The 15853-nt window shown below is 37.5% G+C and overlaps 2 protein-coding genes across 2 annotated transcripts; both read right to left on the reverse strand.

Annotated features, from left to right (window-relative positions):
* Positions 1-5204: 5204 nt before the first annotated feature.
* Positions 5205-5834, reverse strand: LOC142337983 (uncharacterized). The gene has a single exon (XM_075387616.1). The coding sequence runs from the start codon at positions 5832-5834 to the stop codon at positions 5205-5207; it is 630 nt and encodes a 209-aa protein (XP_075243731.1).
* Positions 5835-6038: 204 nt separating this feature from the next.
* Positions 6039-9903, reverse strand: LOC142337984 (uncharacterized). The gene is made up of 4 exons (XM_075387617.1): positions 9156-9903; positions 7867-8955; positions 7018-7620; positions 6039-6616 (listed from the first exon to the last, which is right to left on the reverse strand). The coding sequence occupies exons 1-4, from the start codon at positions 9901-9903 to the stop codon at positions 6039-6041; spliced, it is 3018 nt and encodes a 1005-aa protein (XP_075243732.1).
* Between the last annotated feature and the right edge of the window lie 5950 nt (positions 9904-15853).

The following is a 15853-nucleotide window of genomic DNA, read 5'->3' on the forward strand; positions in this document are numbered from 1 at the left end:
AGTTAGAACATTTCTCTAAGCGTTCTACTTTGGCTATGTTACTATCTTGAGCAGGCCTGTAAAACCAAATGTTGGTATTATATTTATTTTTGATTTTTGTTATATAATCATATGCAGTTTCATTATATTCCCAGTCATCGACTAGATTATTAATATACTTATTTTTTCTAGTTGCTTGTTCAGTTACAGGACGCAATCCAGCTGTAATACATAATCGTAGACAGTTAAATTTATTACTTCTAATATTTAAAATCGCTTTTGGTTTATCTCTTAGACCTGTTGGCAGTTCAGTATAAGATCCTAATGATGGTTTAGTCCTTTCTATCTTTATTTGCATGTCTGTTATTCCAATAAACTCATAATCGTGGCCGTAACCCTCATACGTTTCTCTAACATGATCAAGCCATTGATTTGAATTCAGTCGATGATCTTTATCCATATATCATCGGTTCCAAAGTTTATAATAGTAGTCTTTTCTTCTTCTTAGTCTCTCTTCCTATAGAAGCAATTGGCAGTAACTTTATATTTATATGATTTAAATGGTTCAAACTCGTCTAATATGTAATCTACTGGTTCATTAATATCTTTGATAAAACTACCATTAGGTTTAGTAATATATAACTGCCTTTGATTAAAACTTGATTTAATGTTATAATTATCGTTTAAGACAACGTTTTCTCTCGAGTGTTTATTCATGTGAGTTTGTAGACCTATCTGATTTTTAAACTTGTCGCCACAAACCCAGCATGGTTCAGTTTTCGTTTCAATTTCAATTTCAGTTTTAATAATATCCTTAGTTTTAAAGTTATCCTTAGTTTTGGTCTTGGTTTTAAAAATATAATCATTTTCATCTGAGTTATACACCTTCTCCAAGATTTCTTCTTCTTCAGACTCAAACATTTTCTCCAATAGTTCCTTAGGTTTGAGATCGTATCATTGATACCTGTATAAATTCTTCTTTGATTCAAAGGATAAATTTCAGACATCGCAGAAGTTTATGACACTAGTATTAGTTGATTGAGACATGATGTATTTATTTAGGGAAAATGTTGGAAAAAATAATTTTTCGAAAGTGAAAAATGAAGTGAGATAAGTGTAAAAATAAGTCATGGAAAGAATGTTGTAATAATTGTAAAGAATTAGAATATTCTTGTTGTGTTCATATTTTTACATACACAACAAGAATATTCTAATTTTTTCTAATTATTACAACATTCTTTCCATGACTTATTTTTACACTTATAACACTTCATTTTTCACTTTCGAAAATTTATTTTTTCTAACATTTTCGCTAAATAAATACATCATGTCTCAATCAACTAATACTAGTGTCATAAACTTCTGTGATGCCTGTAATTTATCTTTTGAATCAAAGAAGACTTTATACAGGTATCAATCATACGATGTCAAACATAATGAACTATTGGAGAAAATGTTTGAGTCTGAAGAAGAAGAAATCTTGGAGAAGGTGTATAATTCAGATGCAGATGATTATATTATTAAAACTAAGACCAAAACTAAGGATATTATTAAAACTAAGGATATTATTAAAACTGAATTGGAAACTGAAACTAAAACTGAACCATGCTGGGTTTGTGGCGACAAGTTTAAAAATCAGATAGGTCCACAAACTCACATGAATTAACACCGGAGAGAAAACGTTGTCTTAAACGATAATTATAACATTAAATCAAGTTTTAATCAAAGGCAGTTATATATTACTAAATCTAATGGTAATTTTATCAAAGATATTAATGAATCAGTAGATTACATATTAGATGAGGTTAAACCATTTAAATCATATAAATATAAAGTTACTGCCAATTGCTTATATAAGAAGAGAGACTAAGAAGAAGAAAAGACTACTAATATAAACTTTAGAACCAATGAATATATGGATAAAGATCATTGACTGAATCCAAACCAATGGCTTGATCATGTTAGAGAAAAGTATGAGGGTTACGTCCACAATTATGAGTTTATTGGAATAACAGACATGCAAATAAATATAGAAAGGACTAAACCATCAATAGAATCTTATACTGAACTGCCACCAGTTCTAAGAGATAAAACAAAAGCGATTTTAAATATTAGAAGTAATAAATTTAACTGTCTGCGATTATGTATTACAGCTGCATTGCGTCCTGTAACTGAACATGCAACTAGAGAAAATAAGTATATTAATAATCTAGTCGATGACTGGGAATATAATGAAACTGCATATGATTATATAACAAAAATCCAAAAAAAATATATTATCAATATTTGGTTTTACAGGCCTGCTCAAGAAAGTAACATAGCCAAAGAAGAACAAAATAGACAAAATGTTAGGACCCTAGTCAGGGACGAACACTGACTGTGCCCTAATTAAAAATGTAGAAATATTACTAGAAAGACCTAACACCAAACATGCCAAGTTCTGGTTTTGTCATAATTGTACCTATTGGTTTAGTTCTCAAAATAAATATGAAAGTCATGAATGCTGTGTCCAAATCAAACCAAAGATTGTTTGTCCTAAGTTGAAACAAATTAAATTCAAGAATCAACATAAACAACAAGAAGTGAATAATGTTATATTTAGTGATATTGAATGCTACATGAAGGAAACAGATGAAAAGATTGCTAGCGATACATATAAGATGGCATAGCAAAAATGAAGTGCTTAGCAAAGATGAAGTACATAACAGATCATACTTTGGTCCAGACTGCATCAAAGATTATGTTAAAGATTTATTAGAAATAGAAAAAAAAACATAGTATTAAGATAAACAAAGCAATGCTATTAACAGAAGAAGATAAATTGTATCATGATGCTAATGATCTATGTCACATTTGTAATAAAAACTGTGTTAATAAAGTTAGAGATCACTGTCAGCAAACAGGTAGATATAGAGGCCCAGCATGTAATATTTGTAATTTAAACTATAAACATCGAAACTTCATTCCAGTAATATTTCATAATGGAAAAGGCTATGACTTCAATCTATTATTTAATGAAATATTTAAACAGAAGAATAGCAGGAGAAGAATTTATATCTTGCCTTGTACTAATGGCAAAGCTAGAATGTTTAGAGTAGGCGTATTATAGTTTATAGATAGTTACATTGTCTTGACAATGTCTCTTGATAAAATAGGAAATGTTTACAACATAAAAAATAAAACATTTTATCCTTATGAATACTTTAAGGATGGGAATAGCCATAATAATAAACTAGGTAATCTATCAATTCAAGACTTTAGATCATCACTAACAACTAAGTTACCAACTCAAGATGAAGTAGATGATTTTAATATTTCTAATAGTAATAAAACAGGTAAAGAATTAACATTAGAATATATGGAAAATGATATATTCATATTAGGACATTGCTTCAGTCTATTTGTTAAGTTAAACATGAATACATATAATCTCAATCCTCTACATTATATTAGTCTACCAAGCTACAGCTTGGATTGTTTCCTTAAACTAAGCAAAGTTGAATTAGACACAATACAAGATGAGCAAATACTAAAAGACTTCATTAGTTAAATGAGAGTTGGCATATGTGGTGTTATGGGTGATAGGTATATTAGAAGTCAGAGTCAGAGTCAGAGTCAAAGATCCATCAGGGAACCTGCTTCGCAGATGGCAGAGCATGACGGAAAGTCTATCTGGTACATCGATGCCAATAACTTATACGGTTATGCACTAATGCAAACGCTGCCATATAAAGATTTTGAGTACTCCAATACAACTCTGGATGAAGTGTTAAATACTTCAGATGATAGTGATTAAGGCTATTGGCTTATCTGTGATTTAGAATATACTAATGAATGTAAAGAGAGAACTAGCAACTTTCAACTACTACCCCATGGAAGAGAAGTAGAGAATATTGATCTGGGATACAAACAAAGACCCTCAACTCTATCAAAAAGCAAGAAACTAATATTAGACCATAATAATAAATATGGATACCCAATAAACTGTCGGATGTTAAAGTTTGTTGTTAAGATGGGTATAAAGGTTACTAAAGTCCATAGAATAATTAAATTTAAACAAGTTTGTATAATTAGAGACTACAATGATCTTAATACTAAAATGAGAGCTGAAGCTAAAACTGAACCTGAAAAAGATATATTTAAGTTAATGAATATTTGATTGTTTGGTAAAAGTTGTGAGAATCCATTAAAGTATCTAGAAGCTAAGATTCTAACCGATGATTATGAAATACTTAAAGCTGTTAGAAAACCAACATGTAAAGATGTAATTAGATATGAAAACTATACTCTAATAGAATTCTATAAAAAGGAAATACAATATGATAAGCCAATTTATTTAGGATCTACAGTACTAGAGCTCAATAAGCTTCAGATGTAAAAATTCTTTTATAATGTTTTAAATCCCTCGCTTAAAGATCTAATGTTACACTACATGGATACGGGTAGCTTCGTGATAAGTTTTAGCGATGGCAATGTCGACAATGAGCACATGGATCTGAGTAGTCTAGATAAACAAATTCTTTGGTTTGCGCAGAGTGAAATTGTCATCTTGCAGGTTAATTGTGATATTTAAATCCCGGATTTAAGATAAAATATGAAATTCGTTACCTTATGTATTTTAAAGAAAAAGTGACATTTAACTAAAATTAGTATTACTAATACAGAAGTTTCATTAATGCTCAAAGGATGTCAGCTGTTTATGCTTTTCGGCCTAAATCTTGCATACCAAGATAACTTTTCATTAATATTTGTATTTCTGAAATTCACAACCATGGTAGCAAGTCAAGCTCTATAAATACATCATAATTCGCGCCATTGGCACACAAGTTGTGCTTAAAAACGGGAAATCCCTTACTATAAATAATATTGAAAGTGAATGTCAACCACTTCTGACTTCTTCAATAAAATCAACTTAAATAAATAGCTTTAATGGAAATAGGTTGGGGGAATGGAAATCAGGAAATGAATGGGTTTTGGAGGACGAAAGTGTAGGTGGTGGAGGAAAATATAAAGGAACTTGGTTCCTTTACACTCCCGGCAAGAAAAGGCAACATTTGAAATGAAAATGTAGACACAATAAAATAAAGCACAAAAAAGTTTCTTTCTGATATTGAGTTTTTGTTTGTTTGTGTGTGTGTGTGTGTGTGTGTGTGTGTGTGTTTCAATGATCTTGTTTAAGTGACCCTCCGGCGCACCTGACAATTGTGGGAATGCACAAGTTAAAGTTACTGCTGATCTCTGTACCATTCCCGTAGACCTCTGGATTTCGAAGCTTCGGCTATTCCGTCTGAACTTCTGTGTGCTCTCACAATCTTCCTGAGAGGCCAGATGCCTCTGGGTGTGAAGTCCTTGAGCACCCACACAATGTCACCCTCATCCAGCTCATCATTTGACCTTTGCCACTTCGTTCTCTTGTTGAGCTCGGGAATATATTCCTTCATCAACCTGTTCCAGTAGTGATCAAGTAGTGTCTGCGTCAACTTGAAATCCTTAGTGGAGAACCGCTGGTTGCTGTTCGCAAGAGGTTTCAAACACATGTGAGGTCTGCGAAGGCGGAAGTGATTCGGAGTAAGTGGTCCCTCATCTGAGATGCTGCAGCCCACATGAGTTAAAGGTCTGCAGTTCAAAATTGCCTTGGCCTCTGCCACAAATGTCTGGAAAACTGAGAGTGTTAGTTTCCGACTGCCCAGCACTGTTAGTAGACTCCTTTTCGCGGTCTGTGTCAGCCTCTCCCAGACTCCTCCGAAGTTTGGTGCCAATGGAGGGTTGAAAGTCCACTGAATGTTCTGTTGAGCCAATTGCAGTCTGATGTAATCGTTGTCTGGCTTGCAGCTTCTCTGGAACTTAACACTCATTGCTTGGTTGGCTCCAATGAAGTTTTTGCCATTGTCACTCACAATCAGGTCAGGGTATCCACGTCATGATACAAATCTGAGGATGGTCATGAGAAGACAATCGGTTGAGAGGTCATGGCATACTTCTAGGTGGACAGCTCTGGTGACCAGGCATGTGAACAAGCAGACGTAGTGCATCTGGGTGCCCTCTCTCTTGTCCTCAATCTAGACTGGTCCAAACATGTCCATTCTTGTGTTGACGAAGGGGTACTGCTTGTTTGCATCTGGAAATCTGAATTCAAGAGGATCGGCCATCTTCGGTCTCACATTGTCTGCCCTCCATCGTCTGCAAATAAAACAGTATTTCCCCAGACTTTGCAGCACTTTTCTCAATCCAATCATCAGGAAAATTTGTTGCAGGTGAGCCTTCACATGTTCAACGCCCTGATGGACACAGTCATGGTGCGCCTTTTCAATCAACAGTCTTGCCATTTTGCTCCTGCTATGGAGAACAAGAGGATGTTTCACACTGTAGGTAAGAGGTGCCTTGTTGAGTCTTCCTCCTGCCCTCAAGAGTCCGTCGTCATCTAGAAAGGGTGTGAAGGGCATCAGCTTGTCTCCTTTCTCAAGATTGTCTCCCTTCAACAGTGCAGAAATTGTTCCTGAGAACAACTCGTTTGGGGACATTTTGATGAGGTAGTTCCTTGCCCTTTTCTCATCTGATGCAAGAATGTCATTGTTTGAGGTCTCAGGTGATTTGTTTTGTCTTCTAGTTCGGACTTTTTCTTGAAGCGTCTTATTGCCTGGAACAACATTCTAGTAGAGTTGAGTAGTCGACTCCATGTTGAAAATTTTTCAACCTCAATGACTGGCGTCTGAAGTTGTGTCGCTTGTGTAGCGCATATGTGGGGATCACTGTTTTCGGCAAAAACCCAGGAGTCTTGAGGTGTGCTCAGAAAGTCCGGTGGTTGAAGCCACGGCTTTGGTATGTCTGATGGGTTGAGGCGTCGTGTGCCGTGGTCAGCGGGATTCATCTTTCTAGGGATGTGTCTCCAATTGTCCGGGTTGGAATTCTCGTGAATTTTGGTCCATCTGTTAGCAATATAAATCTTCTGTTTCTGCTTTGATTGAATTCATCCAAGTGTTGCGGTGCTGTCTGTCCAAAAGTGCTTTGAACTTATGGTTGTTGTCATCTCGCTCTCACAGAATCCAGCTAGCTCTGCTCCAAGTGTTGCCGCTTCCAATTCCAGTTTTGGAATGCTCAGCTGCTTGATTGGCGCCACTTTTGTTTTACTGATCACATATCGTGATGTGGAAGATCCATCGGCTTTGGTTGTCCTCACATAAACTATGGCAGCAATTGCACTCATTGAGGCGTCAGTGAACGTGCGTAGTTGATGGGTTCCATTGATGCTGGGAATCAAGCATCTTGGAATTTCGATTGAAGTCATGCTGTCGAAACCATCCATCCACTCCTGTAGTTCCTGTTGGTAGCATTTTGGCACAGGTTGATCCCCATTTTTTCCCTTTTTAATGATTCTTTGCAGAATGCATCTAATTCTGATGGCAAATGGTGAAATTATTCCGCCTGGATCGAACAGAGAAGCTGCCAATGATAGCACCTTTCTTTGAGTCATCTGTTGTCCTGTGTAGAGAAGCTTCGGTTCTGCAAACATCAACTTGTCAGTTTTGGGGTCCCACGCCTGACCAAGGATTCTTTGGGCTTTCATCTCCGCCTTGTCTTTCTCCAGTAGGTTATCTAATGCGGCTGGTCTGTTGCTCAGGAACTTTGTCAGATTGAATCCTCCTGTATGCAAAACAGTTTTGATCTCATCTGCACTTCTGCGGGCCTCCTCCTCAGAAGGTTAAGTCTGCATGAAATCATCCATGTAGAACTGCTGCATGATTGATGGGTAGGCTGGATGTTCTTGTTTGTAGTCATTTGCACACTTCTGCAGAACAAAAATTGCACAAGAAGGTGAGCATGTGGCTCCAAAAATGAGTCGATTGCATTTGAAGACAATTTCATTGCCATTTTGTGTCTACAGAAAACGGATATAGTCCTGGTCTTGTGATTGGATGCCAATCTGCATAAACAATGCCTCGATGTCAGCTGTGATTGCCACTGAGTACTGTCTGAAGCGGAGAAGAAGGCCATGCAGGTTGCAGAGTAGATCCGGCCCTGTCAGCAGTGCATCATTTAGTGAGGTACCCTTATATTTGGAAGCAGCCTTTAAGACTCTGCGGACTTTGTCTGGTTTCTGTTTGTTGATCACTGGGTGATGGGGAAGGCACCAGACAGAGTGTCTGCAGCTGGCGTCGGCAGTTGTGATGTATTTTTCATCCAAATCTTTTTTGATCATTTCATCGTAGCGTTCTCTCAAATTTGTGTCCCGCTCCAGTCTCTGCTGCAGAGCATTCCACTGAACTTTGGCCATGAAGTAGTTGTTAGGAAGTTTGATGTCTTTTTTCCATGGAGGTCCAATCTGATATCTGTCGCCAATGTGTTTTATGGTATCATTGAGGATGAACAGAGCTTCTTTGTCATCTGAAGACTGTCCCTTTGAAGAGCACTGATTGAAGTTCACTCCTTCAATTGTCCAGAAGTGTTGGAGAAGATCTTCATCTGGATCGTCTTGTCGTCTCCTGATATGATTGAAAAGTGTTTTGCTTGTGCTGTTTGACTGTCCGACCCTCATCTGTGTGTACCTCTGAGGAATGGGCCCTGTCAGTCTCCAGCCAAGCAGAGTGTTGACTCCGTATGAGGTGCCAGTGGGTCCTGTTGTGAACTGTCTGGGAACCGTTGCTGTTAATGCATCTGCTCCAATCAGAATTTTGATCCGGTTGTCTCTGATTGCTGGAAATCTTATGTTCTGGAGGTGAGAATGGTCTCTGCAGATCTCATTCGACATTTCAATTTGAACTTTTGGCATTCGAAACTCCACCATTGCTGTTGCGTACACAGGGATTCTGATCAGGGGACAACTGCTGCACAAATCTCCTATGCCGATCATGACATCTGCTGTTTTAACTGAGTGTTCACCGTGAAGTGAAGCTAGTGGTAGAGTTATGTCTTTCGGTTGCTGACATTGAAGTGTATCAGCAACTTTCTGTGTCGTTTGAGTGTTGTCACTGCCACTGTCTAACAAGGCGTAGGTTTAAATGCAAAGATCTCTGTTGAAAAGTGTTACTGGTATCGCCTGCAATTGTATCTGCGGTCTGGTTCATGAAGTTTCCTGTTGATTGCTGCAAGTTTAGTTTTGTTGCGGAGTGGTTGCCTGCTGTTGGGCTACAGTGCGTTGATTGTTACTCTGCTGTCTGCTGACGTTCTTCTGCGCAAACCGCTTTTGTTCCAGTTGCCCCTCTGTGAAGTGCTGCTATTAGATCCACTTTTCCTGTTCTGGTTTCCATTCTGTTGGTTGTAGTTTGAACTCGTCTGCTGCTTTTGGTTTTCATTATTATAGTTACGTCCATAGCTTGACTGGTTTTGGTTTGTTTGGTTTCTGAAGACATTGTTTTGTGAGTTTTGATTCCCGTTCCAATTTGGTTGTGCATTTTGTTGCTGTTGACTTGCATCTGTCATATGGAGCGTTGAGTGATGGAAGCCATCGCGTCTGTCCACAAGGCACCTTGTTTTCGATTGGCAGAGAATTTTTTCCTGAGCTCTTAGACAATTAGGGCAGAGATTGAACCTCCTCACACAACCCTGTCGGAGATACACTGACTTTTCCAAGTATTCGGGACAACGACCAGGGTTGTGGTTTTGTGAGCAGAGCTGACATAAAACATCTGAAGGCCACCTTCTAGAAATTGTGTTCACTCTGGTTCTCTGGTTCCGTTGTGGGGAGATATCTTCGCACGCCTCTGCGTATGAGTCAATCCATTCAGCAAAGTGGGTAAGAATAGGTTGCAGCAAGCCGTGGCTTCTTGTGTGTTGATTCCATCTGATTATCATTATAGGGTTCAATTTGTCTCTGGCCATTCTCAAGACAGCTTTTGCTCTCTGTTTGCATTTCAGCATGGTTATGTTTCTTTCGGCAGATTCATTAGCAAATGTTATCAACTCTTCACTTGACAGCTGTAGCTTCATGAGTTCATTGCAACTTCTGTCTAACTGCTCTTTTTGAGACCTCAAGAGTTCCAAAGTTTCACGTAGTATGCTTAGAACTTCGTTACTATTGCTTTGTTCTTCGAAGAGGTCTTTTACTGCGTTCCACTCTATCACTTTCAACTGAAGATGTTGCTTTAGGCTGTTCTTTGCTGCTGATGATGCTTTGGACTTGTTTGGAATATTGACTGTTTTAGAAGTTTTTTCTTATTTTACAAAGTTTATACTGCACTGTTACTGCACTATGTTTCCTTATAACAGCCCTATTCTTTCTTTTGTTTTGTTAAAACCTATACTTTAAATGAGGCTGTTGCTTACTGTGCTTAGCTAATAATTTTCGCTTAATGTTTGTTTGCTATGTTTTGGCTTGTCGCAATCACTAATCAGTGAAATTTGATGAAGCTTCATTAATAAGTTGTATAGAGTTAAACCTTTTCACTAATCAGTGAAAATCTTACAAACGTAGACAATTATAATTTTTTGTCCGGTTGCCTATTTGTTTTTCGAGCGCGACAGAAAGAACCCTAACCTGTGGTGGCTAACTTTCGACTAATGTGTGTTTCTACTGACACTGGTGGGGGGACAACTTCACGTTCCTATAAACCTTAATGTAGCAAGGGCATACCAGGCCTTGTAACTAATCCTAAATCAATGTGTGTGTTAGTGATGCTTTTAAATTTCACCTAGAGGAGGACCTACTCCTTTCAGAACTAATGCCGAAAGATACTATATTGATCCAACGATAACTAGACGCCCATTAAAATCCAGCTTTCGAAATGAAAATTTTCAATTCTGCAAGTAAGGCTAGCCCATCTGTCGTGACTAGGCATCCCACGCAAGCATCCTTCTCAGGAGAACTCTCAAATCTGTATTCACTTCTTGAGCCAGACTAAAAATATGTTGGATTTTTTGTGATTGTGATGTTTTTGATTAAAACTTGTGAAGTTATCAAACCAGAGTTTAAATGTGCTATGTGTCAAATGCCTAAGTTCCCCCTATAAATTCAAAAATTCCCCAGTCTGAGTCGAGCAAATTTTGAGACGTACTTTTTTGACCCTAGGATACGCCAGAAATGTTTATACTCATCGGCCTAAGTCTTGCATACCAAGACAACTTTTCATTAATATTTGTATTTCTGAAATTCACAACCATGGTAGCAAGTCAAGTTTTATAAATACATCATAACTCGCGCCATTGGCACACAAGTTGTGCTTAAAAACGGGAAACCCCTTACTATAAATAATATTGAAAGTGAATGTCAACCACTTCTGACTTCTTCAATAAAATCAACTTAAACAAATAGCTTCAATGGAAATAGGTTGGGTTGGGGGAATGGAAATCAGGAAATGAATGGGTTTTGGAGGACGAAAGTGTAGGTGGGGGGAGGAAAATATAAAGGAACTTGGTTCCTTTACATCAGCGCTTCTCCGGAGCTGTTTTCTGGTTCAATCATAAAAATATTTTACTAGACCAGACTGTGCCAAACGATGCGTAATCTTTCAATCGTTATTTTAAAAGGAGAATTCTCGATAGTAGTAGTAGTAGGAAAAAGTGCTATTCCGCCACTTCCTAATCGGAAGATGACTAAATACCACCTTTTGCCCACTACTCTATATATCTACTACTTGCTTATACCCCTAATTTATTCACTACTATATATTATCTTGTTTTATCCACTACTACAAGTTACCTTTATATTCACTCAAAATCTATCATTTCTTGTCTCACTCAGTGCAAACCACTAGTTTCGAGTTAAGCTGGTAACTAACTGTTGTCAGACAGATAGTTCGGGTTCTATCGGTGAAACTGCTTCGCAGATCCCTACTGACTCCAGTGGACGTATGCCAGATACTAGTATAAAACTAGTGAGACCGTGTAAAAAGCACGTAAAACTAACTTGCGAAAGTTGATGTAACCACTTCGTGGATAACCTGAATAAAGAAACCAGCTTAACTCTATAATTTTTAAACTTTTTATAATATTTTGCGAATCACTCTTTAAGAGCGATTCACTCTTATTCGGGTTGATCCCCCAGTAGAAAGATCGCTCTTTTTCGCTCTTGAAGAGTGATTCCCTCTTTTCTGATATTTATTTTATTTATTTAAACTTTTTTTTCAAATTATCACCACTCTTCAATAAGTTTATATTTTCTTTTACTTTTTCTATATTTAACCCATTATTAATAAGAAATGATACAAAATTATAATATTTACACGAACAACTTTCCTCAATTTGGCTATTAACTGAAGGACTCACAGTCTTGCTTTGTCAACTAGTATTAATTGTTTTCTGACTCAAATCAGTGTAAGGATCTTCGGTCTTGGTTCCCCAACTGCTTGGCTTGCCACGGACGTCGTCCATTCGCAGATTTCTACTAAATACTAAATCCTCTAGTTAATTCTACATCTGGATGTTGTTTCTTTACATGAGCCCGTATTTCATAATATCTCACAACAGAAGTACAATATGGACAATTAACTTTAGCTGAAGTACAACTTCTACAAGTATCCTTACTCTCATCAAAATCAGTTACTGGTTTTACATAATTACATTTATTACAACTTCTAATAAAGACTTCTGGGTTAAGATTAGGGTTAGGGTTAGGCTTAAGTTTAAGGTTAGGGTTAAGGTTAGGGTTAGGGTTAGCCCTTAACCCAACCCTAACCTTAACCCTAACCCTAACCCTAACCTTAACCATAACCCTAACCTTAACCTTAAGCCTAACCCTAACCCTAATCTTAAACCAGAAGTCTTTATTAGAAGTTGTAATAAATGTAATTATGTAAAACCACTAACTGATTTTGATGAGAATAGGTATACATGTAGACGTTGTACTTCAGCTAAAGTTAATTGTCCATATTGTACTTCTGTTGTGAGATATTATGGAATACGGGCTCATGTAAAGAAACAACATCCAGATGTATAAATAACTAGAGGATTTAGTAGAAATCTGCGAACGGACGAAATTCGTGCAAAGCCAAGCAGTTGGGGAACCAAGACCAAATGTCCTTACACTGATTTGAGTCAGAAAACAATTAATACTAGTTGACAAAGCAAGACTGTAAGTCCTTTAGTTATTAGCCAAACTGAGGAAAGTTGTTCGTGTAAATATTATAATTTTGTATCATTTCCTATTAATAATGGTTTAAATATAGAAAAAGTAAAAGAAAATATAAATTTATTGAAGAGTAGAGATAATTTGAAATAAAAGTATAAAAAAATAAAACAAATATCAGAAGAGAGGGAATCACTCTTCAAGAGCGAAAGAGAGCAATCTTTCTACTGGGGGATCAGCCCGAATAAGAGTGAATCGCTCTTAAAGAGTGATTCGCAAAATATTAGAAAAAATTTAAAAATTATAGAGTTAAGCTGGTTTTTTTTTCAGGTTATCCACGAAGTGGTTACATCAACTTTCGCAAGTTGGTTTTACGTGATTGTTACACGGTCTCACTAGTTTTATACTAGTATCTGGGATACGTCCACTGGAGTCAGTAGGGATCTGCGAAGCAGTTTCACTGATAGAACCCGAACTATCTGTCTGACAACAGTTAGTTACCAGCTTAACTCGAAACTAGTGGTTTGCACTAAGTGAATCAAGAATTGATAGATTTTGAGTGAATATAAAGGTAATTTGTAGTAGTGGATAAAACAAGCTAATATATAGTAGTGAATAAATTAGGGGTATAAGCAAGTAGTAGATATATAGAGTAGTGGGCAAAAGGTGGTATTTAGTCATCTTCCGATTAGGAAGTGGCGGAATAGCACTTTTTCCAACTACTACTATTGAAAATTCTCCTTTTAAGATAAAGATTGAAAGATTACGCCTCGTTTCGCACAGTCTGGTCTAGTAAAATATTTTTATGTTTGAACCAGAAAACAGCTCCGGAGAAGCGCTGATGTAAAGGAACCAAGTTCCTTTATATTTTCCTCCCCCCACCTACACTTTCGTCCTCCAAAACCCATTCATTTCTCGGTTTCCATTCCCCCAACCCAACCTATTTCCATTGAAGCTATTTATTTAGGTTGATTTTATTGAAGAAGTCAGAAGTGGCTGACATTCACTTTCAATATTATTTATAGTAAGGGATTTCCCGTTTTTGTTGTCCCCCACCTGAAGTTGTCCCCCCACCAGTGTCAGTAGACACACACATTAGTCGAAAGTTAGCCACCACAGGTTAGGATTCTTTCTGTCGCGCTCGAAAAACAAATAGGCAACCGGACAAAAAATTATAATTGTCTACGTTTGTAAGATTTTCACTGATTAGTGAAAAGGTTTAACTCTATACAACTTATTAATGAAGCTTCATCAAATTTCACTGATTAGTGATTGCGACAAGCCAAAACATAGCAAACAAACATTAAGCGAAAATTATTAGCTAAGCACAGTAAGCAACAGCCTCATTTAAAGTATAGGTTTTAACAAAACAAAAGAAAGAATAGGGCTGTTACAAGGAAACATAGTGCAGTAACAGTGCAGTATAAACTTTGTAAAATAAGAAAAAACTTCTAAAGCAGTCAATATTCCAAACAAGTCCAAAGCATCATCAGCAGCAAAGAACAGCCTAAAGCAACATCTTCAGTTGAAAGTGATAGAGTGGAACGCAGTAAAAGACCTCTTCGAAGAACAAAGCAATAGTAACGAAGTTCTAAGCATACTACGTGAAACTTTGGAAATCTTGAGGTCTCAAAAAGAGCAGTTAGACAGAAGTTGCAATGAACTCATGAAGCTACAGCTGTCAAGTGAAGAGTTGACAACACTTGCTAATGAATCTGCTGAAAGAAACACAACCATGCTGAAATGCAAACAGAGAGCAAAAGCACACAGAACAGATGCAAGTGACACTGAATCGGCTTTTAATACATCAGCAGCGCCTTCCCCTAATCTATTGAGAAAACAGTACCCTTTACGCAATAGAGCAATGAAACATCATTTTGCAAGCCGCAACAATCAGGAAAGTAACAACGCTGACTCGTCCGACTCGGAAGACCCCGATAATTCTCAACCCGTTCTGAACATTGAAGAGAGAGGAAGAAACCGGGAATTTCTCACAGGGGCACTGAGAACAGATAAACGAATGAGAGAAGAGAACAATGTTCAAGGGCAGAGCCGACATGAGGGTGAGGACAGCAGAGCAGGGCATTTGCAACAAAAATGTTCTTTTCACAACAATAACCAGGCTGCTCCGACCATGAGCCATAGGTACACACCGTTAACCAATCAATCAACTACCAGTGAACAATTTCAGCTGACCTGATGGACACAATAACAACGGCTATAACAACAACTTATACAATGGCTTTCCGAGTTTCCCACCAGACTGGATGCAACACCAAGCACTGATGATACAGAACACATCGAGTTTGTCTAAGATTTCAATTGACAATTTCACTGGTGATCCTCTGAGATGGCATCAGTGGTTCAGTTTCTTCAAACCAACCATTCACAACAACATTGGCCTCTCAGACGTCCAAAAAACGACATACCTCCAAAACTCAGTAACTCACAAAGCAAGAGAGTCCATAAGTGGATACTCCTACAATGGGGATTACTACCACAAAGCCATCGGTGAATTGACCAGAAAGTTTGGCAAACTACAGCATATTGTCGCTGCATACATGGATCAATTGGAGAAGTGGCCAAAACCCAGATTAGACGAACCAAACGCTTTTGTGAGCTTCTCATCTTTCTTGAGGAGACTTTTACAAACCTTCCGACTCCACAACTTTGAAGCTGATCTGAAGTCTTCAGCTGTCTTGAGAATGGCCAGAGACAAATTGAACCCTAAAATGATAATCAGATGGAATCAACACACAAGAAGCCACGGCTTGCTGCAACCTATTCTTACCCACTTTGCTGAATGGATTGACTCATACGCAGAGGCGTGCAAACATATCTCCCCACAACAGAACCAGAGAACCAGAGTGAACACGT

This window comes from Convolutriloba macropyga, chromosome 4, assembly GCF_964194025.1.
Source record: "Convolutriloba macropyga chromosome 4, txConMacr16.3, whole genome shotgun sequence".
NCBI classification, from domain to species: domain Eukaryota; kingdom Metazoa; phylum Xenacoelomorpha; order Acoela; family Convolutidae; genus Convolutriloba; species Convolutriloba macropyga.